The sequence below is a fragment of the Heptranchias perlo genome, unplaced genomic scaffold, assembly GCF_035084215.1.
Source record: "Heptranchias perlo isolate sHepPer1 unplaced genomic scaffold, sHepPer1.hap1 HAP1_SCAFFOLD_70, whole genome shotgun sequence".
NCBI classification, from domain to species: Eukaryota; Metazoa; Chordata; class Chondrichthyes; order Hexanchiformes; family Hexanchidae; genus Heptranchias; species Heptranchias perlo.
The window spans coordinates 695,492-720,426 of NW_027139729.1; the positions used below are offsets into that span (position 1 = coordinate 695,492).

The window sequence follows — 24,935 nt, forward strand, 5'->3', positions numbered from 1 at the left end:
TGGATTGAAATCAGGAAACTCTTTCCCACACAAGGGTAGTGGAAATCTGCTCAGCCTGATTGAAGTGGACCGTGTGATATAATAGAATTTTCTGTCCTGTCAGAGTTGGACATTTGTCGATCCATCTTTTAAAATGGTGGAGGAACTCAGTTCTAATATGGATTCCACTCACTTCATCATGAGTCCTCAAACTGCTTCTCTTATCATCAAGATATCAAGGACTGGACACACTGTGTTTGAAAGAAAGCTGATTAATTTGACACTTGTACAGAATATTAATAATCCCTTTAACTGGGCTGGAGTTTAACATCAGAAACAAATCCCAACTGTCAGAATGAACATGGTTCAGTCCTGGATGTGATTAACAGCAGGAATAACAGCAGAATCCAACCCCTGCAGTCACATGTGAACTCGCTGGTGACTCAGCAGGTGGGAAGACTGAGTGAATCCCATCCCACACACTGAGCAGGTGATGGGCCTCTCCCCAGTGTGAATACGTTCATGTCTCAGCAGATCCCAAGTTCTTTTAAAGCTCTTCTCACAGTTAGAACATTTAAAGGGTCTCTTATCAGTGTGAACAAGTTGGTGTTCAATGAGGCCGGATGAACAAGTGAATTCCTTCCCACACACGGAGCAGGTGAATGGCCTCTCCCCAGTGTGAACTCGCTGGTGTGTCAGCAGGGTGGATGATTGAGTGAATCTCTTCCCACATATGAAGCAGGTGAACGGCCTCTGCCCTGTGTGAACTCGCTGGTGTGTAAGCAGGGTGGATGACTGAGCGAATCCCTTCCCACATATGAAGCAGGTGAATGGCCTCTCACCAGTGTGAACTTGCTGATGTCTCAGCAGGTGGGATGATCGAGTGAAACTCTTCCCACACACGGAGCAGGTGAACAGCCTCTCCCCAGTGTGGACTCGCTGGTGTGTCAGTAGGCTGGATGACCGAGTGAATCCCTTCCCACACACGGAGCAGGTGAACGGCCTCTCCCCAGTGTGAGTGCGTTGGTGTGTCAGCAGATCACTTTTTCTTTTAAAGCTTTTCTCACAGACAGAGCATTTAAAAAGTCTCTTATCAGTGTGAACAAGCTGATGTTCAATGAGGTGGGAAGATTGAGTGAATCCGCTCCCACACACGGAGCAGGTGAACGGCCTCTCCCCAGTGTGAATTCGCTGGTGTGTCAGCAGGTTGGATGACTGAGTGAATCCCTTCCCGCACTTAGTGCAGGTGAACGGCGTCTCCCCAGTGTGAGTGCGTTGGTGTGTCAGCAGATCACTTTTTCTTTTAAAGCTCTTCTCACAGACAGAACATTTAAAAAGTCTCTTATCAGTGTGAACAAGTTGATGTTCAGTGAGGTGGGATGACTGAGTGAATCCGCTCCCACACACGGAGCAGGTGAACGGCCTCTCTCCAGTGTGTCTGCGTCGATGTGTTTCCAGCCGGGATGAGTAACTGAATCCCCTCCCACAGTCCCCACATTTCCACGGTTTCTCCATGGTGCGGGTGTCCTTCTTCAGGCTGTGTAACTGGTGAAAGCTCTTCCCACAGTCAGTGCACTGGAACACTCTCAATCGGGTGTGTGTGTCTCGCTGCTATTGCAGTCACAGTGATGTTTGAAATCTTTTCCACAGATAGAACAGATCAACATTTCTCCTATATTTTAAGGCCGATAATCTTCAGGTGCTGGTGAATGGAGTCAGATCTTGACGTGATGTTTGGTTTGAGTTTCTCGTCTGCAAATCCGCCCCTTGTAATACCCTGTAAAAGGAGATAACAAAAGTCCTCACTGTGAATACAGGATAGAAATTCAGAACAGGCAATTCCAGTTCCTGTGGAACATTCTTCCCGCTCATTCCCCCAGACTGTAAATCCCCGTCCCACACACTCACCCTCCTCCCTCTGCTGGAACCCAAACCCATCGCACCACCTCCAACATTTTTCCTTCTATTTAAGTTTTCTCTCTCTCCTGAAGATCCCGACTGTGACTGGGTTCAGTTCTGCACTCAGTGGTTCCCCTCCCTCTCCTCCCCTGAAGGTGCTGACTCTGACTGGGTTCAGTTCTACACTCACTGGTTCCCCTCCCTCTCCTCCCCTGAAGTTGCTGACTCTGGTTGGATTCAGTTCCACACTCACTGATTCCCCTCTCCTCTCCTGAATATGTTGACTCTGGCTGTGTGTATATGCTCTGCCCCTCATTTCCACACAATGTCCCTCCCTATAGCTGCCTGTATGCCGTCCATCTGTGATATCTCCCAATTTTGGCAAAAGACTCTCCCTGACCAGTCACCATTTCTCCTTCACTTAAAGATTTTCCTTGACCTATCACAATTTCTCCTTCATTTTCAGACGCTCCCTGATCAAACACAATTTCTCCTACATTTATAGACGCTCCCTGACCCTTCAGCATTTCTCCTTCATTTGCAAACTCTCCCTGACCCGTCAGCATGTCCCTTCATTAATAGACACTCCCTGACCCATCACTTTTTGTCCTTCAGATGTCGACACTCCCTGACCTGTCAACAATTCTCCTGCATTTACAGACACTCCCTGACCAGTCACCATTTCGCCTTCATTTACAGACACTCCCGCACCAGTCACCGTTCCTCCTTCATTTACAGACACCCCCTGACCAGTCACCATTTCTCCTTCATTTGCAGACACCCCCTGACCAGTCACCATTTCTCCTTCATTTACAGACACCCCCTGACCAGTCACCATTTCGCCTTCATTTACAGACACTCCCGCACCAGTCACCGTTCCTCCTTCATTTACAGACACCCCCTGACCAGTCAACATTTCTCCTTCATTTGCAGACACCCCCTGACCAATCACCATTCCTCCTTCATTTACAGACACCCCCTGACCAATCACCATTCCTCCTTCATTTACAGAAACCCCCTGACCAGTCACCATTTCGCCTTCATTTTCAGGCATTCCCTGATCAAACACAATTTCTCCTACGTTTATAGACGCTTCCTGACCCTTCAGCATTTCTCCTTCATTTACAAACTCTCCCTGACCCGTCAGCATTTCCCTTCATTAATAGACGCTCCCTGACCCATCACTGTTTCTCCTTCAGATATCGACACTACCTGACCTGTCAACAATTCTCCTGCATTTACAGACACTCCCGGACCAATCACCGTTCCTCCTTCATTTACAGACACTCCCGGACCAATCACCATTCCTCCTTCATTTACAGACACTCCCGGACCAGTCACCATTCCCGCTTCATTTACAGACACCCTCTGACAAGTCACCATTTCTCCATCATTTACAGACTCTGCCTCATCTGTCACCATTTCTCCCTCCTTTATGGACACTCCGTCACCCGTCACCATTTCGCCTTCATTTTTAGACACTCCCTGACCTGTCACCATGTCTTCTCCCATTTATAATATTCCCTTACCAGAAACCATTTCACCTTCATTTTCGACAATCCCTGACCTGTCACCATTTCTCTTTCATTTATAGATATTCCCTGACCCTTCACCGTTTTTCCTTCATGTATAGACACTCCCTTACCAGACAACATGTTTCCTTCATTTACAGACACTCACTAACCAAACAATTTTTCCTGGCACTTTACATGATTGTGGGGTTTATTCTGTATCTGTCAGTCTCTGATCCTGTACAAGAGTTTGGTGTTTATTCTGTATTTTTCACTCTCTGGTACTGTGTGTGAGTGTGGGGTTTATTCTGTGCCTGTCTGTCTCTGGTACTGTGTGTGAGTGTAGGTTTTATTCTGTATCTGTCTGTCTCTGGTACTGTGTGTGAGTGTAGCTTTTATTCTGTGTCTGTCTCTGGTACTGTGTGTGAGTGTGGTGTTTATTCTCTATCTGTCTATCTCCGATACTGTAGATGTGTTTGGTGTTTATTTTGTATTTATCTGTCTCTGGTACAGTATATGAGGTTGGGCTTTATTCTGTATCTGTCAGTCTCTGGTATTGTGTGTGAGTATAAGATTCATTCTGTATAAGTCAGTCTCTGATACTGTACATGAGTGTGAGGTTTATTCTGTATCTGTCAGTCTCTGGAACTGTGTGTCAGTGTGGGGTTTATTCTGTAATTGTGTGTCTCTGATACTGTATATGTGTTTGGGGTTTATTCTGTATCTGTCTGTCTCCGATACTGTGAATCCCAAATTCACACATTCCGTATCTGTCAGTCTCTGGTACTGTATATGAGTGTGGGGTTTATTCTGTATCTGTCAGTCTCTGGTGCTGCATATGAGTGTGGGGTTTATTCTGTATCTGTCAGTCTCTGGTGCTGTGTGTGTGTGGGATTCATTCTGTGCCTATCAGTCTCTCGTACTGTATATGAGTGTGGGGTTTATTCTGTATCTGTCAGTCTCTTGAGCTGCAAATGAGTGGGGGGTATATACTGTATCTGTCAGTCTCTGGTACTGGAAATGAGTGTGGGGTTTATTCAGTGTATGTCAGTCTCTGGTACCTTGTGTGAATTTGGGATTCATTCTGTATCTGTCAGTCTCTGGTACTGTGTGTGAATTTGGGATTCATTCTGTATCTGTCTGTCTCTGGTACTGCAAATGAGTGTGGGGTTTATTCTTTATTCGTCTGTTTCTGGTACTGTATATGAATGTGAGGATTATTCTGTATCTTTCAGTGTCTGGTACTGTGTGTGAGTGTGGGATTCATTCTGTGCCTGTCAGTCTGTGGTACTGTACGTGTGTGGGGTTTATTCTGTATCTGTCTGTAACGGGTACTGTATGCGAGTGGCAGGTTTATTCTGCTTCTGTCTGTCTCTGGTGCTGTATATGAGTGTGCGGTTTATTCTGTATTTTTCAGTCTCTGATACTGTATATAAGTGTGGGGTTTATTCTGTACCTGTCTGTATCTGGTACTGCACATGAGTATGGGGTTTATTCTGTATCTGTCTGCCTTTGGTACTGTGTGTGAGTGTGGGATTCATTCTGTTTCTGTCTGTCTCTGGTACTGTGTGTGAGTGTGGGATTCATTCTGTTTCTGTCTGTCTCTGGTGCTGCATGTGAATGTGGGCTTTATTCTGTATCTGTCAGTCTCTGATACTCTATATGAGTTTAGGATACATTCTGTATCTGTCAGTCTCAGCCAATTTATCTCAGTCTGGGTTTTATTCTATAATTCAGTCTCTGAGACAATGTGCAAGTCTGGATTCATTCTGTGTTCTTATTTCAGTTTATATTATTGTATTTGAAACTATATCTTTAATACTTTAAAGTATATGCCGTTTTTTATCAAGTGTTTAATTTGTAAATATTGATACACTTTTGGATTTTCTTTAATCAAACAATGTTTGTGAGTGTATTACATCTTCATCTCTGAAATCTGTTGTGAATGATAATGTACCTTTCAATCTCTCCATGGTGAAATTATTTAACTGGTATATAATGTGTAGCTCAGTCTATAATAATGGAATTAATTCTGTATCTCAGTCTGACACTGAGATTTTTGGACTGGAATGTAATATATAGCTCAGCCTGCACTAATAGAATTGATAATGTATCTATCAGTCTGTTACTGTATGAGATTTTTGGACTGGTGTGTAACATGTAGCTCAGTACATGCTAATGGAATTGATGTTGTATCTTTGAGTCTGATATGGTCTGACAGTGTTGGACTGCTATATAATGTTTGGCTCAGTCTGCACTAATGGAATTGATACATTATCTTTCAATCTGACACGAAGATTTTTGGACTGGCATGTTGTGTGTAACTCAGTCTGCAGTGATTTGACTTAGAGATTCATTCTGTATTTGTTTGACTGTGGTACTTTGTGATTCATTCTGATTCTGTCAGCCTGTGGTACTGTGTGTGAGTGTGGGATTCATTCTATATATGTCAGCCCCTTGTACTGTATCTGAATGAGATTCATTCTGTTCCTGTCAGTCTCTGGCACCATGTGTGAATTTGGGATTAATTCCATATCTGTCAGTCTCTGGTGCTGCATGTGAGTGAGACATTCATTCCATTTCCATCAATCTCTGATACTGTATATGAGTGATATATATACTGTATCTGTCAGTCTGTGCTACTGTATGTTAGTGTGGGATTCATTTTGTATCTGTCAGTCAGTGGTACATTGCATGAGTGAGGGATTCATTCTTTATGTCAGTCTCTGGCACTGGATCTGAGTATGAGATTCATTCTTTATCTGTATCTAATTTGTATCTCATTTCACAGCATGGCATTCAAACCTGTATCTTTAATACATAAATGTATAAATAATTTTTCCCAGTGTTTAAGTGGTAAGTAATTATATACGTTAAAATGTGATGCTGTAGGTTATAATCAGAGAATCACTGCACTTTTTGGCTACGATTAAATCTGCATCAATGTGAACACAATTGTGATACAGTGTATCTTCCAAACTGACATGGTGACATGTTGAACTTATATACAATGTGTTGCTCAGTCTGCATAAATGGAATACTGTATATTTCAGTCTGAATCTGCATTGGCCTTTTGTATTGGTAATTAATATGTAGCTCAGTCTGCACTAATGGAATTGGTACTGTATCTTTCAATCTGACACTGAGATTTGTGGACTGGTCCCTAATTTGTAACTCAGCCTGCACTAATGTAGGTGACTGAGAGATTCATTTTGTATCTCTCAGTCCGTGATACTGTGTGGGATTCATTGTGTATCTTGTCAGTAGTGTGTTTGAGTTTGCGATTCATTTGATATATACAGTCTCTGATGCTGTGTGAGTGTGGGATTCATACTTTATCTGCCAGTCTCTGGTACATTATGAGAGTTTGGGATACATTCTCTGTCAACATTGGTACCATAAGAGTGTGAGATTTATTCTGCATCTGTCTATAATTATTGTCTCAGATTACATTATGGTGTTCAATACTGCAGCTTTAATATCTTCATGTTTAAATAGTTTTTTTCATTTAATTGGTAAATATGGATATACTTTAGGATTTGGTGCTGGAGGTTTTTAATCAGATAATTTGTGTGCTTTTTGGACTACTATTAAATCAATATCTTTGTGTACTATTGTGAATGATAACATATATTTCAAACTGATATAGTGATTTTGGAATTGGTATATAATGTGCAGCTCAGTCTGTACTATTGTAATCGATACTGTGCCTTTCAGTCTAATATTGTATGAGATTTTTGGACTGGTATGTAATGTGTATCTCAGTGTGCACTAATAGAATTGATACTGTGTATTTACATCTCATACTACGTGTATTATAAACTGGTTTCTCATTTGTTTTTCAGGTTCGACTGTCACAACATTTCTCAGTCTGATACTCTACATGAGTTTTGGACATGTCTGCAGTTTGTACCTCATGATACATTAATCGAATGGATACTGCATGTATTAAACTCACATTTGTGAGTTGTGGGGTGGTATTCAATTCGAATCTCAGGGTACATTATTGGGGTTCATTCTGTCCCTTTCAATCGGGTACCATGTGTGATTTCTATCTGGTATTTAATGTTGCCCAATTGTGAGATTGACACAGTGCCTTTCAATCTGAGAGTGTGATTTTGACTGGGATTTTTGTATTTCCCTGTCAGCGGAACTGAGTTTGGGAGAAATGGAACAGTATCTACTTCACCTGCTCTGTTTGATGGTTGGATTGAAAATGTGTCTCTGGGTCTTGGGATCAGTGTGGGACTGACTACTTCTGCTATCTGAGACTGTGGAACTGATGACCTGTCTGTGACTCCGTGCTCTGTGTGTGTGATAATGTACTTACTGTGTGTGAGAAGGAGCTGGCTGCACTGTTTCTTTTGCCTCGGGTGGAGGAAACATCACATTTATTCTGGATCCTTCAAGGATTTGCCTGTGGAAAGAAAATTATCTCTTATTACTCAGGAACAGGTGAGGTAGAAAATACAAAAGTGATCAGTTTAATATCTCTGTTAATGATCATTTTGAATATCCACAAATGAAAACCAGTGATACAAACAGTGTCAATGTCTGACTCCACTGCAGTACTGCAGCACTCAGCTTCTGCACACCCGGTGTGTTGGACGATTTTATAACAATTTAGTGACATCCAGACACAACACAACCCCTGCACTGATCCGTGAATTGGACTACCCGATGGGGCAGGGACCTTTGTACAGGTCAGGTTTCTCAACTCCTCTCCCATGGAACGAGCCGTTCACCCCCAACCAAACAACCGCTGTTTAAAATGTGTCCTTCACACTTCTCACCTGATGCCTGCAATAGATACTGCTTGTATAACTCCCCACATCCTGACTGTTCACTGTCCAGTAACAGGGTGAGACTGGAACTAAACCAGGAACATTCACTACTGATTTGGGGAGAGAAAGCAGCAATGATTTTAAATAGCAGGTTCTTCCCATTCTGTCTCCCTTCCCCTGGACACACCCTGTGCACACACAGCCCGAGAATGACCTCTCCCTTCCCCCGCTCACTCCATGTTCCGGGACCAGTTCCTGATCCACTCCGCCTCTTACAAACAGCCCCCGGACTCCCCCTGACCTTCCCCCGGACTCAATGCCGATCTCTGAGCCCATCTGCGGACACGGTCCCGAAGCGATGAGCTGCTGTAACGAGGCTGCTCTTTGCTCCCTTCCCCCGGGGGCCGTGATCTCTCCATTCCCGGCTGTTTTAAACCATCTTCTTCCGCTCACTGCGGGAATGGCGCCCACAGGCCGAGCTGGGGGAGGGCAGCGCGCATGCGCTCTTCTGCTCACCAACAACCAGCGCTGGGGGCGGGGCTGCGTCGCGCATGCGCAGATATCTGGTTTAATTCCCAAAACAAAAATCGATGGAAACTTTCCCCAGTTGGAATTTTTCAGAGTCTGAGCAAAGGAAGTGGGTCTGGGGGAAAGGTCAGAGGGAATGGGGTCCACAGGCAGTGCAGGAACCGGCACCAGAATGGAAAACAGATGGGATTCCACCAGTGCCTAACGCTGGAATCCAGACTGACTTTACAATCTCCAACTATTAAACTAGATGTTTCCATCCCTGCTGTTTCTCTCGGTATCTTTTGATGGTAAAGAGTCTTTCAGAGATAAAGTGAGCGGCTGTGAAATGAGCCAATTGGTTCTGTTCATTCTTGGTCCCTTTACTGATAAAGAAACTTGTGACTCCGTAACGGGAGGCCGGATTCCTCGAACCAATCCTGGAGAAACATGGGAGGAAAGTGGGAGTCGGTGTATTTGCTGGGACCGTGTAGGATTAATATCTGACGGCTACAGTCCCAGTTTATTTCAATCGGAGTGAAACTCTCGGTCACTGAGAGAAATACAGAAGGGCCCTGAGCTGCAAAATTTCAGAGGGTACAACATGCAAGAGAGGGTTAAATGCGTGACACTGTCCCTGAGAGTGGGATTAATAATGTGTCTGTCTCTGAAATAATATCAGTGAGAGATGAGACTGCATCTTCTGTCACTCCAGCTTGGAATGGCAATTGGAATGGAGAATTTTCCAATTTGTTACTGGGTGAAAACGGGACATTGCAGGTCAGTTTCTCTCTCTCTTTTGTACAACATATGAAGGTGGACTACTGCTGCTGAGCGTGATACAGAGACACTGATGGGAAGCGTATGGCTGATACTCTGCCTGTCTGTATCTCTCCAGCGCTGTACACGAAGGTGGGATACTGTTTGCTGAGTGTGAAACGGACACACTGAGAGGAAGTGTGAGAATGATACTTTGTCTGTGTGCCTGTCTCTGTCTGTCTCTTTATCTGTCCGTCTGTATTTCTCTATCTCTAGCGCTGTACATGAAAGCGGGATAGTGTTATTGAGCGTAATATGAACACCCTGTTGGAAGGTAAAGACTGATTCTGTGTCTGTGAACAGACCTCCGGTGCTGTTGGTGAGACGGTCACTGTCCCTTCTATTATGTATGAGCCGGTCGGACGGTGCATTTATCAGTCTCCAGTCCAGTAAGGAAAGGTGGAGAGAAACAGCCTGTAACTGTCTGACACTGGACTGCCTATGAATGTTGAATTTATTTAGTAACTGGCCGTCTCTGGGTGTTTAGAATGGGACGGATAGGACACCAGTTACTATTGTCTGTCAGTCAGTTTTGGAGGAGGGAGAGAAAGACAGAGAGACTGGAGGAGCCCAGGGCGGATTATTTGTATTATCGCCTCAACCAAACATATTTCTGTGTGCAGACAATGTAATAATGTAAAACCAGATATGGATAATCAGATCCACAGCTGTGATTGACTCCTGTCCCTGAAACTGGGGACCAGACACTGTGAGGAGCGCCGGCCTCAGAGTGTTTAACAGTTACTGAGCTGGGAAACTACAACTAACCCCCGAGAATCTGCAGCACAGGCCGAGCGGGGAGGAAAGCCTGTCCCGGGAATTGTCAATCTGGCGAACAGTTTGTCCTGTGAATGTGAAGATGTGAACATTGTGTCAGAGAGAGTGTGTTAAAGGGTTAGATTAATGTCACTGTGTTTGTGTGGCCGGTCTCATCGCCAGATTTCCGAGTCCCTTTTGACTAAAATTTTAAAAAAATCCCTGTCAAAGGATCGCCCTCCTCCCCTGCCGAGCTCCGAAGTGGAAATTTAAGGTAAAGTTTCAGATCAATTCAAGATTTCAGCCGAAAAACGGAGATCATGTCAGCGATCGGGTGAGAGAGCGCGATCAGTGCAGCAATGAAACGGGTTTCAATCGAAACTGGTGCTTTTAATTCCGGTGAAAGTTTATCGACAGCAAACATACCGGTGTTACAGATGGGGAGGGGCTAGTCTGGGACTCTGGAGTGCCCGATTTGAATTGGAATCGGGGAGTTTAAGAGGAGAGAGAAACACAGAGAGGCTGGAGGGGCCGGGAGCTGACAGCAGGATGTCTCCGCCCCGTCCGCTCTGTGCCTTTAAGTTGCTCTGTGCCGCCGCCTCTCGTTTCATTTCTGACCCAGCTCTGACTGTCAGAAAGATTTTCTGCAGAGTCCCGGACATGACAGACACTGCAGCCGCCGAAACGGCACCTCCTGCCGCCGCCGCTCCACCCAAGGCTCCCAAGAAGAAGAAGGCGGTTCCCAGACCCAAGCCCACCGGTCCCCCGTTGGGAGAACAGATCCTCAAGATTGTGGGGGATTGCAAGGATCGCAAGGGGATATCCCTGGCCGCGATAAAGAAGGTTCTGGCTACCAAAGGCCTGGATGTGGAGAAGCTCCGGTCCCAGATCAAATTAAGTATCAAGAGAAATGTGGAAAAAGGCTCCCTGGTGCAGATCAAGGGCACGGGCGCCTCGGGCTCCTTCAGAGTCGCTAAGAAGGAAACCCAGGCAAAAGTGGTGAAGAAGGTGAAGAAACAAGTAACCAAAAAATCTCCTGGAAAGAAACCAGCGGCCAAAAAAACAGCCGTCAAGAAATCAGCGGCGAAGAAATCGACCACGAAAAAGGCGGCGAAATCACCAATTAAGAAGAAAGCGGCGGCTAAGAAGTCCAAGACCCCCAAGCCAGTGAAGGCGAAGGCGAAGAAGGTGGAAAAACCGAGGGCCAAGCCCAAGCCGAAGTCAGCAAAGCCGAAGAAAGCAGCGGGCAAAAAGAAGTAAAAAAAATCAAGTGCAACTTGTGACCATCTGAACCCAACGGCTCTTCTCAGAGCCACCCACGTCTCTCAGAAAAGAGCTGATCCCGGAATCAGATGATTCCTGTCCCGGGGCCGGGCTCAGATTTCAGATATAAATCATTTCAAATAAACCCAGGGTGCTGGTGACTCGCTGATATTCGCTATCCCCGCCCCACCCCCACTGTCTGAAATAAAATAGAGAGAATGGGATGTCCGGGCCGGGCCTCACTGGAACTGGCGTGTGTTCGGCTCCAGTCCCAGTTCATTTATTCTCACAGACTCCGGGCGAGAGTCTGTGACAGGGTAAAACTGGCGGAGATCCGCAGCTATCACAATTCAAACCCCAACACATGAGATTCTCCAAATCAGCTGGAATAAAGTGTTTGTAAACTGCTGAACCCGTCTGGGAGGGGATGCGTGGGGAGATCGAATCGGGTCTGGGACTGAAATGGAAGGAGGCGGGTTGACTTGTTATAGAAGGGACTGTATTTAGGCAGGAATATTACTGACTGTTAATTGTAACGGGGCTTATTTAAAAGCTCTGTTTTTCTGGGAATCCATGAATATGAAGCCCGAGTCTGTAAGGGTTTGTGCGGAGCGCTGTGTTTCGGTTCTATTATCGATAAACGGTTTGAAATTGGCAGGTGGAGAAAGCTGGAGGTGGAGCTGGAAGATCAGCCGCCGCTCTCCGCTCTGTCCGTCACTCTGACTCTCTCCTCCCCTCCCTGTTTAATATCTCACTCTGTCTCCTCCCCTCTCTGTTTAATATCTCACTCTGTCTCCTCCCCTCCCTGTTCAATATCTCACTCTGTCTCCTCCACTCCCTGTTTAATATCTCATTCTGTCTCCTCCCCTCCCTGTTTAATATCTCACTCTGTCTCCTCCCCTCTCTGTTTAATATCTCACTCTGTCTCCTCCCCTCCCTGTTTAATATCTCACTCTGTCTCCTCCCCTCCCTGTTTAATATCTCACTCTGTCTCCTCCACTCCCTCTCTCACCCTGTGTCTGTTTCAGTCAGGTCGGGGCAGGCTGCATAAAAACGGAAGCAGCATAAGTTTGCTGTTCATTCAGCAGCGATTTGAGTGAAGAATAATCATGTCTGGCAGAGGTAAAGGAGGCAAAGGACTGGGCAAAGGCGGAGCCAAGCGGCACCGTAAAGTGCTTCGTGATAACATCCAGGGGATCACCAAACCAGCCATCCGCCGCCTGGCTCGCCGTGGCGGTGTCAAGCGGATCTCGGGTCTCATCTACGAGGAAACCCGCGGGGTGCTGAAGGTTTTCTTGGAGAATGTGATCAGGGACGCGGTCACCTACACTGAACACGCCAAGCGCAAGACGGTCACTGCCATGGATGTGGTGTACGCTCTGAAACGGCAGGGCCGCACTCTCTATGGATTCGGCGGCTGAACAACTCGACCCTTTCAAACCGGACACAAAACAAAGGCTCTTCTAAGAGCCACCCACCGCCTCACAGAGAGAGCACTGACCTGGGAACGGGGAGAGGAAAGATCTCGGGATGGGGAATCAGTTTCTGATATTTAATTAGTATGGGGAGATTCCCCAACACTCGGTACAGGGAGATCAGAAACAACGGCCGGGGTTCTCGGCCATCCCGAGAGAAGGAGCGGAATTCCCATTTCACGGTATAAATGAATAGGCGGGGATACAGAGTCTTTCCCCAGACATTACATTCTCCGCTCAGAGTAAAATCCCGCCTCACTCCCTCTCCCGCTGTGTCCTCTCTGCTCGCTCTTTATTTCCTGCCCTCATTCAATTATCAGTTCGATGTGAAGTTTCTGTTTGAGGAGCGGTTCACCGGGCCGGAACTGGCGGGATTTTTGAAATTGAAGCTGGACTTTGTCCCGTTCCGGAAAGCAATGACCGGGGCTTTATTCCCGCCCGTTTACAGACAGGTCAGAGAATGAACCGGAATGTGAAACAGCCTGAGGTTTGAGCTGAGGAGAAGGAAATAATGGAGATTATAAAGAGAGAGATTCTTAAATTGCTGGAGGGAAATGAGATTTTCTTGAAACTGTTATTTGATGCTCTGAAATTGGCGGGCTTTTTGAAATTGATGATTAATTTCAGCTCAGCCAATTGGGGCCCAATATCTCCCGCCGTTTCGGTCTGACTGTTGCAGCTCGGATCAAACCTGCGAATCACAGTCCCTCCCTGACAGGGTGTGGGACGTCAGCCAATCACAGGCCATGGGCGGAGCCCATAGACTCCATAAAAGGCGGACCCAGAGGTGACTCCGTATTAACAGTCTCTGTGTCTCAGGTTGTGTTGAGATCTGTTCAGAAAATGGCCAGGACCAAGCAGACGGCGCGCAAATCGACCGGCGGGAAAGCTCCTCGCAAACAGTTGGCTACCAAAGCGGCCAGGAAGAGCGCTCCAGCCACGGGCGGAGTGAAGAAGCCTCATCGCTACAGACCCGGCACTGTGGCTCTGAGGGAGATCCGGCGCTACCAGAAATCCACCGAGCTGCTGATCCGCAAACTGCCCTTCCAGCGCCTGGTGCGAGAGATCGCTCAGGACTTCAAGACAGACCTGCGCTTCCAGAGCTCGGCCGTCATGGCCCTGCAGGAGGCCAGCGAGGCTTACCTGGTGGGGCTGTTTGAGGACACCAACCTGTGCGCCATCCACGCCAAGCGAGTCACCATCATGCCCAAAGACATCCAGCTGGCCCGCCGCATCCGCGGGGAGCGCGCCTAAACCCGACCCGGCTTCAGGACCAAGTGCAACAAAGGCTCTTTTCAGAGCCACCAAATCGGCGATGGAAAGAGCTGTGATCTCCTGGGTTGAAATGGTGCGACAGTGCAGATAAAAATATACTAAAACGGGAAATTTATGAAGGGAGGGAGCGGATGTCAGGCGGGGCACGACTCGTATTTGTTAACTGTCCATATTATAGCCCGTTATAACACGAGAGAGAGTTCGGAGTAGAGCTGATCTGTGAAGTTTCGGGTAGGTAAAGTAGCAGTGTTAAATTTACACAAACAGACAAGGGTGACAATTCCAGAATGACCAACATCAGGAATTTGAAACGGACACAGTTTAATTTCCACACATCACACCCAGGATTGGAGGGAGGTGAATTCCACTCATACAGCGCAGACTGAGTCCCATCATCACATCCAGTGCCACATTTGGACAGGGAAAGTGCTGGCAAACAGGTACAGAAAGATCTGATTTCGATCCTACTCTTTCACATCAGGTATCCACACCCCCAGTGTCAATTTAACTGGGACATATACACAGGGAGAGGCTCGGGCACTCGTGCAAAGTATAAGAAATGCAAGTTCTCATTTCCGATATAGTATCAGCTTGGCTCTGTTGCAAATATTTTAATCTCCAAAGAACCAGACTCGGATCAAATGAAGTTTGTCTATTATCCCTCTCCAGCTGTAGAATCAGTGTAAAACTTAGTATCACATTCACTGCGGTACTCGTCACTGACACAGGGACAGACTGACAGGGACAGAATAAATCCCTCTCACAGCCAATAACGGATAAATTTCATTCACTGATTCAGCAATCGCTGACACAATAATCAACACATCCGTCACCTTCTGGCGGACAAGTCTGGGTAATGGTAGTCAGACCGAGTAAGTGTTGTGGGAGGATGAGACTGTAAATCACACTTACAATAATGGCCGGAACACAATAGAGTGCGTCTGTTGCCGATGAACAAACTCACCTGGTATTTCTGAATCCCACCCGCCCAGTTTAATGAACTGATTATTTTGTGTCTCATTTCCGATACAATCTGCAAATTTCAAACTATTGGACGGTGGCGACATCGACTCTCCGAAGCGAGTACTGCAACACATCATTTGTATTTAAGAAAATATCGTTAGTTTGTAACTAATGGGAGGCAGTTAGATCTAGAATCGGAATCAAAGAACGTAAAATCACCAGATCTGAAACAGATTCTTTATTTTTAAATTAATTTCTAACCCCGTTCATAGAGTAACCAGCCCTTTCATCGATACAGTGGGTGGCTCTGAAAAGAGCCTTTGGGTTATCAGATTAAATCTTGGCTGCTTTACTTGCTCTTGGAGCTCACAGTGCTGGTTTTCTTCGGCAGCAGCACGGCCTGGATATTAGGCAGCACCCCGCCCTGAGCGATGGTCACCCGTCCCAGCAGCTTGTTGAGCTCCTCGTCGTTGCGGATGGCCAGCTGCAGGTGTCTGGGGATGATGCGGGTCTTCTTGTTGTCCCGGGCCGCGTTGCCGGCCAGCTCGAGGATTTCAGCCGTCAGATACTCGAGCACAGCAGCCAGATAGACCGGGGCTCCGGCACCCACACGTTCAGCGTAGTTCCCCTTTCGCAGGTGCCTGTGAACACGTCCCACAGGGAACTGCAGTCCGGCCCGGGATGATCGAGACTTGGCCTTGGCCCGAGCTTTACCGCCGGTTTTTCCTCTTCCAGACATTTCCACAATCTCACAAACACTTTCACAAAGAATGAAGAATGATTTCCGTATTTACCCTTCTTGTAGACTGAAAGATCATCTGATTGGTTGTTCTTTAATACACCTCATTTGCCTATTTCATTAACCAATCAGATAGCTGGGAATCAGAAGAGGGCGGGATTTACCGGCCTCAACGGTCAGACCAGGAATTTGATGAATTTCAAAAAGCCCGCCAATTTCAGTGTAGTAAAGGACCGGATTTCGATCAATGTCGCCCTGAGCACAAGATTTTAAACCCGTTCTTTGTATCTTGTCTTATTCAGCGCTACCCGTCACCAATCGCTGGCGCTGTTTAAAATCTGTTTTAAATTATGGCTCATTCTCGCATCGCTTTCAAACTATACCGTTCGGGACTAAATCCCCATTCACAGCATTCCGTGAAGGAACACATTTCAATTTAGTCTTTATAAAAGTGACACGTTATAGATTGGTTCCTTCTCACAGAGCCGGGAGTGCTTCTGTGAAAATTGGGACCCGGACGGAGCTCTCATTCTCACCCTATTCCGCTGTGTTTCTGCAAGGGGTGGGTTTGCTGTTAATGTGAGGATTTTCACATCAGCTAGTAAACATTCGGAGAATGGATTCTTACAGTTAAATGAAATACGAAGGGAGTGAGACAGAATTGTAACGCTTTAAGAGCGAAGCAAAGGGGAAGGAGCGGATCAGTTTATGGGTCAGGGATTTCAACGGGGCAGTTACAGTATCACTTAATTATAAGATTGGAATAATATTACAGTATCAAAATAATCCGAAGTATATAGGAAATGCAGCTCCCTCAGAGAGGTTGTGGGTGGCTCTTAAAAGAGCCGTTGTTTTTTTTCAGTACATTGTGGAGTTTTACTTGGAGCTGGTGTACTTGGTCACCGCCTTTGTCCCTCACCCGCGATGCGCTCGAAAATATCGTTCACAAAGGAGTTCATGATGCTCATGGCCTTGGAGGAGATGCCGGTGTCGGGGTGAACCTGCTTCATCACTTTGTAGACGTAGATGGAGTAACTCTCCTTCCTCGACTTTCTCCGCTTCTTGCCGCCCTTGGCTGGTGCTTTACTCAAGGTTTTCTTGGCGCCCTTCTTGGGAGCTGCTTTCTTGTCCTCAGGCATTTTCAAACTCAATCTCAGACCCAGAAATGACCCAAATCAGATCCGAGCTCGGATTAAATAGGCAGCCCCACAGCCCTATGGTAATGAGGGATGGGGGAAGGCAATGATTGTGATTGGGTCATTGGGAGTGATGCAACGTCACCTTTTCCTTTCACACTCTGATTGGTTTCTTCAGATATCGAATCAGATTTAATACCTGCCACCAATCACAAACACGCTCACACTGCACCTTGTCCGGTTTCAGCAATTTGTTCCAACTGTTGCAGTTCTGCTTCCGGCCAGTAGATGTCCCCAAACCTCAATATTTCTGCCATTTCGCTGACGTTACCTGTCAGTTTATCTTGTGAATCCCCGGGTGACCCTCAAGATATTCTGATTTTCATTTTGTTATTTTTGTGTCTGTAGAATAATTTACTATTTCTTTTGATATTCCTTGATAATTTGATTTCGTGGTTCCTGTTTCCTTCCCTAATTGTTTTTGTGACTTCTTCCCAACCTCTTCCTGTTCGCTTTTGCCATCCTCTTATTTAATATCTGTGAATGAGAAATTCCATCAGCTTGTTGTGTCTGTTCAGGGGCTGATGTTTGGGAAATATTTATTGTCTATGTTTATAGTGCCAGAAACCCAAAGGGAGCAATTCAGTCCCAAACTCCACAGAAACATTCCATTTCTCCCTCCTTGTAAAATAAGGCGCTATAATGGTGAGGATAGCTGCCTTCCAAGCAGTTAATTACAACAGGTTTGAATCCCAGCACGCTGAATTCAGAAACACCAAGACTGGAACCGAATTTGATGATGTTCAGAGGGATAGTGTTTCCAAAACACAAACGGGTCTAATTTATATTAAAAAATGTTTTAAATTAATGTATTTCCCCCATAACGTTGAATTTAACTCTGATCCTTTGTATTATTATTTATGCTGATCTGTACAGTGGATGCGGGACACAATTGCCCAGATTCAGTGAAATTAATTGATTTTCTGCAGTCTTTTCCTCTGCTAATTCCCGTTCTTTATTTAAATTATGTCGGATTAACCTTTCTGATCTATAGAAGGGTCATAGTCCTGAACCGTTAACCCGAGCTTCCCTTCTCCACAGATGCTGCCGGACCTGCTGAGTCTTTCCAGCATTTTCAGTTTTAATTTTTTCTATGTTTTATCCCTTTCACTTCTGACGGTCGTCATTGAAACTTCCAGATTTGCGCTCTGTTTTTATTTGTGTTTCAGTTCGGTTTATTTGAATTAATATAAATCGTGTCCTGAGAAATCAGACAGAAATATTGCGCAATGAAGAGTGAAACATAATGGGGCAACTTTCGAATGAGCAAAACAAAAACTTTATTATGAATCAATTGTCTAATTTTTCACTAACAAAATATGAAAAAATACGAGAATAGAAGTAACAGAGAGAAACTATTTCCTCACATTGCACATTGTCCTGAATCTGCAACAACGACAGATGATGTGAATTTGTTCCACTCTGTTACAGTTCTCACTTATGGCCAGTAGATGTCAGACTATACGTGAGTGTGGGATTAATTCTCTGCCTGTATATGAGTGTGATATTCAATCTATATCCATCAGTCTCCAATACATTCTGTGAGTGTGGGATTCATTCTGTATCAGTCAATCTCTGGGAATGTGTATGAGTGGTGCATTCATTGTGTGACTGTCAGTCTCTGGTATTTTATCACAGTGTGAGATTCATTCTGAAACTCAGTCTCTGGGCAAAGTGCAAGTCTGGATTTCTTCTGTAATGTTATTTCAGGTTACAGTATGTTGCTTGAAATTGTATCTTTAATTCATTAATGTATGCAAATCCTTAATCTACCATTAATTTGTAAATATGGATACACTTTTGGATTTTATTTTAATCAAACAACGTGTGTGAGTTTTGTTTTAGGATTACATCTTAATTTATGTGAAGATAATGTACATTTCAATCTTTTACTGTGAAATTATTGGACTGATATTTATTGTGTAGCTCAGTCTGGGCTAATGGAATTGATATTGTATCTTCCAGTCAGATACTGTGTGAGATTTTTGGACTGGTATGTAATGTGTGGTTCAGACTGTACTAATGGAATTGACACTCTAACTTTCAGTCAGACACTGCGAGAGATTTTTGGACTGGTTTCTAATGTGTAGCTGAGTCTACACTAATAGGACTCACACTGTATGTTTCAGTATGATCATGTATGTGAATTTTGGACTGAATATAATGTGTAGCTCAGTCTGCACTAAAGGAATTCATAATTTACCTTTCAGTCTGACACTGTGTAATATATTTGGACTGGTTTGGAAGGTGTAGCTCAGTCTGCACTAATGGAATTGATACTGTATCTTCCAGTCAGATACTGTGTGAGATTTGTGTACTGGTATGTAACGTGTCGGTCAGTCTGTACTAATCAAATCGATACTATATCTTTCAGTTTGATACTGTACGTGATTTTTGGACAGGTATCTAATGTGAACCTCTGTCTGCAGTAAAGGAATTGATATTTTATCTTCCAGTCTAATACTGCATGCGAATTTTGGACTGGTATATAATGTGTAGCTCAATCTGCACTAATGGGATTGATACTGTATCTTTCAACCTGACACTGAGATTTTTGGACTGGTATGTGATGTGTTGCTCAGTCTGCTCTAATGGGATTGATACTGTGCCTTTCAATCTGATACTGTATGATAATTTTAGACTGGCATCTAATGTGTACCTCAGTCTGCAGTAAAGGAATTGAAACTGTACATTTCATTCTGACACTATGAGAATTTTGGACATATATGTGAGTCAAATATGGGTAACATCTGAAATGGTATCTAATTTGTATCTCAGTGTACAATATTGTCATGAATACTGCATCTTTAAACTCATAATGTGTGTGAGTTGTGGGCTGGTATTTAATTTGAATCTTGGAGTACACTATTGTGATTCATTCTGTACCTATCAATCGGTACAATGTGTCAGTTCTATCTGGTATTTAATTTGTAGCTAAGGCTGAAATAACGTGAGATTGACACAGTGCCTTTCAACCTGATACTGGGTGTGATTTTGCACTGGGAATTATTTATCTGCCAGTCAGCGGTGCTGAGTCGTTGTGAAATGGAAATTCCGTCTGTCTCTCGTGCTCTGTTTGACTGTTGGATTGGGATCAGTGTGGGACTGACTATTTCTGCTGTCTGAGACTGTGGGACTGATGACATGTCTGTGTCTCTGTGCTCTGAGTGATAATGCACATACTGTGTGTGAGAAGGAGCTGGCTGCACTGTTCCTTGTGCCTCGGGTGCAGCAAACATCACACGGATTCTGAGTCCTTCGAGGATTTAACTGAAGGAATAAAAAGTATCTCTTGTAATTCAAGAACAGGTGAGGTAGAAAATACAGAAGTGATCAATTGAATCTCTCGGTTAATAATCATTTTAATATCCACAAATGAAAACCACCGATACAAACAGTGTCAGTGTCTGACTCCACTGCAGTACTGCAGCACTCAGCTTCTGCATACCAGGTGTGTTGGGCCGTTTTACAACAATTTAGTGACATCCAGACAAAACCCAACCCCTGCACTGATCCATGAATGGGACTACCCGATGGGGACGGGACCTTTGCACATATCAGATTGATATTTCCCTCTCCCTTGGGACTAACCGTTCAACCAAAACAAAACTGCCGCTGCTTAAAATGCGTCCTTCAAACTTCTCACCTGAGGCCTGCAATAAATGCTTTTTGTATAACTCCCCACATCCTTACTGTCCGGCTCTGTTTACTGTTCAATAACAAACACTAAAGTTTAATGGTTGGGTTTTAAAAAATCAGATTTAATACCTGCCACCAATCACAAACACGCTCACACTGCACATTGTCCGGTTTCAGCAATTTGTTCCGAACTGTTGCAGTTCTGCTTCCGGCCAGTAGATGTCCCCAAACCCCGGGTCATTGAAGTTTACAGATGAGAGAGGGACAGAAGATAAACTCATTCTTCACATTATATTGCACGGGTGGGATTTAGAAAAACTGGGAATGGAGACGAGCTGCAAGTACATTTTGTTTGACCAAACACTACTTGTAATGTTGTGTTAAATTCTTGTAATTGAGTTCGGGGGTATTGTCAATACTGAGGAAGATTGGGACAAAATAAACTTGCAGAACGGCCGTGTAAATGGCCATTGAATTTCAATATAGAAAGGTGTGAGATGCTACATTTCGCTACGGGGAATAAGGAGGCCACATACTGTTTGGAAAATAAGAGTCTAAATGGGGTAGAGGAGCAATGTGAATCGTGTCCTGAGAAATCAGAGAGAAATACTGCACAATGTACAGTGAAATATAATGGGGCAAATTCACAACTGTCGAATGAATGAAACAAAAACTTTATTATGAATCAATTGTCTTCATGTTTCACCGTCAAAATGTCCAAAAATAGGAGAGTAAAAGTTACAGACAGAAACTTTCCTCACATTGCACATTGTCCTGTTTCTGTAACCATGACAGATAATGTAAATTTGTTCCCTCATTGCAGTTGTCGCTTACGTCCAGTAGAGGTCAGTCTCTGATACTGTATATGAGAGTGGGGTTTATTCTGTATCTGACAGTCTCTGGTGCTTTATTTCAGTGTGAGATTAATTCCATCACTGTCAGTCTGTGGTGCTGTATGTGAGTGTGGAATTAACTATGTACCTGTCAGTCTCTGGTACTGTCTGTGTGAGTGGGATTCATTCTGTATCTGCCATTCTCTGCTGCTTTATCTCAGTGTTGGATTCATTATGTAATTCAGTCTCTGAGACAATGTGCAAGTCTGAATTCATTCCATATTCTTATTTCAGTTCAGAGTATCGTACTTGAAACTGTATCTTTAACACTCCAAAGTATATACAGTTCTTTGTCGAGTATTTAATATGTTAATATGGATGCACTTTTCGATTTTCTTTAATCAAACAATGTATGTGAGTTTTGGAGTGGTATTACATCTTAATCTCTGAACTCTATTGTGAATGATAATGTACCTTTCAATCTGTTCACGTTGAAATTACTGGACTGGTATGTAATGTGTAGATCAGTCTGCAATAATGGGATTAATTCAGTATCTGAGTCTAACACTGTGAGAGATTTTTGGACTGGTGAGTAACATATAGATCATTCTGCACTAAAGGAATTGATTCTGTATCTTTCAGTCTAATATTGTATGAGGTTGTTGGTCTGTTATATAATTTTAGCTCAGGTGGTGCAAATGGAATTTAAACTATACCGTCCAGTCTAATCATTAATGTGATTTGTGGACTGGGATGTAATGTGTAGCTCAGTCTGTACCAACGGTATTGATCCTGTTTATTTCAGTATAACATGAGTATTACCAATATATCGAATATGTAGCTCAGTCTGCACCAATGGAATTGACACTTTATCTTTCAATCTGACACTGTGAGATTTTTGGACTGGTATGTAATGCGTAACTCAGTCTGCAGTAATGTGATTGTGCGATTCATTCTCCATCTGTCAGTCTCTGGTACTGTTTGTGAGTTTGAGATTCATTCTTTATCTGTCAGCCCCTGGTACTGTGCGTGAGTGAGATTCATTCTGTTCCTGGTACTGTATGTGAGTGTAGGATTCATTCTATATCTGTCAGTCTCTGGTACTGACTGTGAGCTTGGTGTATATTCTGCATCTGTCAGTCTCAGGGGTACTATATATAAGTGATGGATTCATTCTGTATCTGCCAGTCTCTGCTGCAATATCTGAATGTGGGATTCATTCTGTATCTGCCAGTCTCTGGTGCTATATGTGAGTGTGGGATTCATTCTGTATCTATCATTCTCTGCTACTTTATCTCATTGTGCGATTCATTCTGTAATTCAGTCTCTGAGACAATGTGCAAGTCTGAATTCATTCTGTATTCTTATTTCAGTTTACAGTATCTTATTTGAATCTGTATCTTTAATACTTTAAATTATATATAGTTCTCCGTTGATTATTTAATTTGTAAATATGGATTACTTTTTGATTTTCTTTAATCAAACAATGTGTGTGAGTTTTGGAGTGGGATTACATCTTAATCTCTGAACTCAATTGTGAATGATAATGTACCTTTCAATCTGTTCATGGTGAAATTACTGGACTGGTATTTAATGTGTAGCTCAGTCTGCAATAATGGGATTAATTCTGTATCTAAGTCGAACACTGTATGAGATTTTTGGACGGGTATGTAATATGCAGCTCATCCCGCACTAAAGGAATTGATACTGTATCTATCAGTCTGAAACTGTATGAGATTTTTGGACTGGAATGTGATGTGTAGCTCAGTCTTCAATAATGGAAGTGATACTGAATCTTTCAATCTGATACTCTGAGATTTTAGGACTGGTGAGTAACATGTAGCTCAGTCTGTGCGAATGGAATTGATATTGTATCTTTCAGTCTAATGTTGTATGGGATTTTCAGTCTTGTATGTAATGTACAGCTCAGGCGGTGCTAATAGAATTGAAACTGTATCTTACTGTCTGATCATTTATGAGGTTTTTGGACTGGTATATAATGTGTAGCTCAGTCTGAACCAATGGTATTGATACTGTTTATTTCAGTATAATACTCTATGAGTATTTACCAATATATCTAATATGTAGCTCAGTCTGCACTAATGGAATTTATAATGTACCTTTCAAGCTGGCACCAGGATATTTTTGGACTGGTCTGTAAAGTGTAACTCAGTCTGCAGTAATGTGACTGTGACATTCATTCTGTATCTGTCAGTTTCTGCTACTGTATGTGAGTGAAATTCATTCTGTTCCTGGTACTCGATGTGAGTGTGGGAATCATTCTGTATCTGTCAGTCTCTGGTATTGTGTGTGGATGTGGGATTCCTTCTCTATCTGCCATTCTCAGGTACTGTGTGTGAGTGTGGGATTCATTCTGTGTCTGTCAGTCTCTGGTACTGTATGTGATTGTGGGATTCATTCTGTATCTGTCAGTCTCAGGTACTGTGTGTGAGTATGCGATTCATACTTTACCTGTCAGTCTCTGGTGCTTTATGATCGTGTGGGATGAACTCGGTATGTGTCAGTCCTTGGTACTGTATGCCTGTGTGCGATTCATTCTGCATCTGTCATCTCTTGTACCATACTTGAGTGTGGGATTGAATTTATGTCTGGCAACCTCTAGTACTGTATGTGTGTTTGGGATTCCTTCTGCATCTGTCAGTCTCTGGTACAGTATGGTGAGTGTGGGATTCATTCTGTGTCTGTGTGTCTCTGTACTGTATCTGAGTGTGAGATTCATACTGCAACACATCATTTGTATTTAAGAAAATATCGTTAGTTTGTAACTAATGGGAGGCAGTTAGATCTAGAATCGGAATCAAAGAACGTAAAATCACCAGATCTGAAACAGATTCTTTATTTTTAAATTAATTTCTAACCCCGTTCATAGAGTAACCAGCCCTTTCATCGATACAGTGGGTGGCTCTGAAAAGAGCCTTTGGGTTATCAGATTAAATCTTGGCTGCTTTACTTGCTCTTGGAGCTCACAGTGCTGGTTTTCTTCGGCAGCAGCACGGCCTGGATATTTGGCAGCACCCCGCCCTGAGCGATGGTCACCCGTCCCAGCAGCTTGTTGAGCTCCTCGTCGTTGCGGATGGCCAGCTGCAGGTGTCTGGGGATGATGCGGGTCTTCTTGTTGTCCCGGGCCGCGTTGCCGGCCAGCTCGAGGATTTCAGCCGTCAGATACTCGAGCACAGCAGCCAGATAGACCGGGGCTCCGGCACCCACACGTTCAGCGTAGTTCCCCTTTCGCAGGTGCCTGTGAACACGTCCCACAGGGAACTGCAGTCCGGCCCG

At 44.1% G+C, this 24,935-nt stretch overlaps 2 protein-coding genes across 4 annotated transcripts in view; one reads left to right on the forward strand and one right to left on the reverse strand.

Annotated features, from left to right (window-relative positions):
• Window positions 1-235: 235 nt before the first annotated feature.
• The window catches only part of LOC137318446 (zinc finger protein 229-like), a 134,244-nt gene continuing 109,544 nt past the window's right edge, over window positions 236-24,935 (reverse strand). The window contains exons 1-3 of one of the 3 annotated variants that reach the window (XM_067981334.1): window positions 8,475-8,678; window positions 7,720-7,806; window positions 236-1,756 (exon numbers count right to left, since the gene is read on the reverse strand). In XM_067981334.1, the coding sequence (XP_067837435.1) occupies window positions 400-1,494 (1,095 nt within the window). In that variant the 5' untranslated portion in view covers window positions 1,495-1,756; window positions 7,720-7,806; window positions 8,475-8,678 and the 3' untranslated portion in view covers window positions 236-399. Of the gene's footprint in view, window positions 1,757-7,719; window positions 7,807-8,407; window positions 8,679-24,935 lie in introns of those variants that run through there. The other 2 variants (XM_067981333.1, XM_067981335.1) reach the window with 2 other exon arrangements.
• Window positions 10,916-11,515, forward strand: LOC137318350 (histone H1-like). The gene has a single exon (XM_067981235.1). It carries the CDS (start codon window positions 10,916-10,918, stop codon window positions 11,513-11,515), a length of 600 nt encoding a protein of 199 aa, XP_067837336.1.

Bases quoted from the DNA above. Each gene is read 5' to 3' on its own strand.
- LOC137318350 (XM_067981235.1), top strand. From the start codon at position 10,916: ATGACAGACACTGCAGCCGCCGAAACGGCACCTCCTGCCGCCGCCGCT.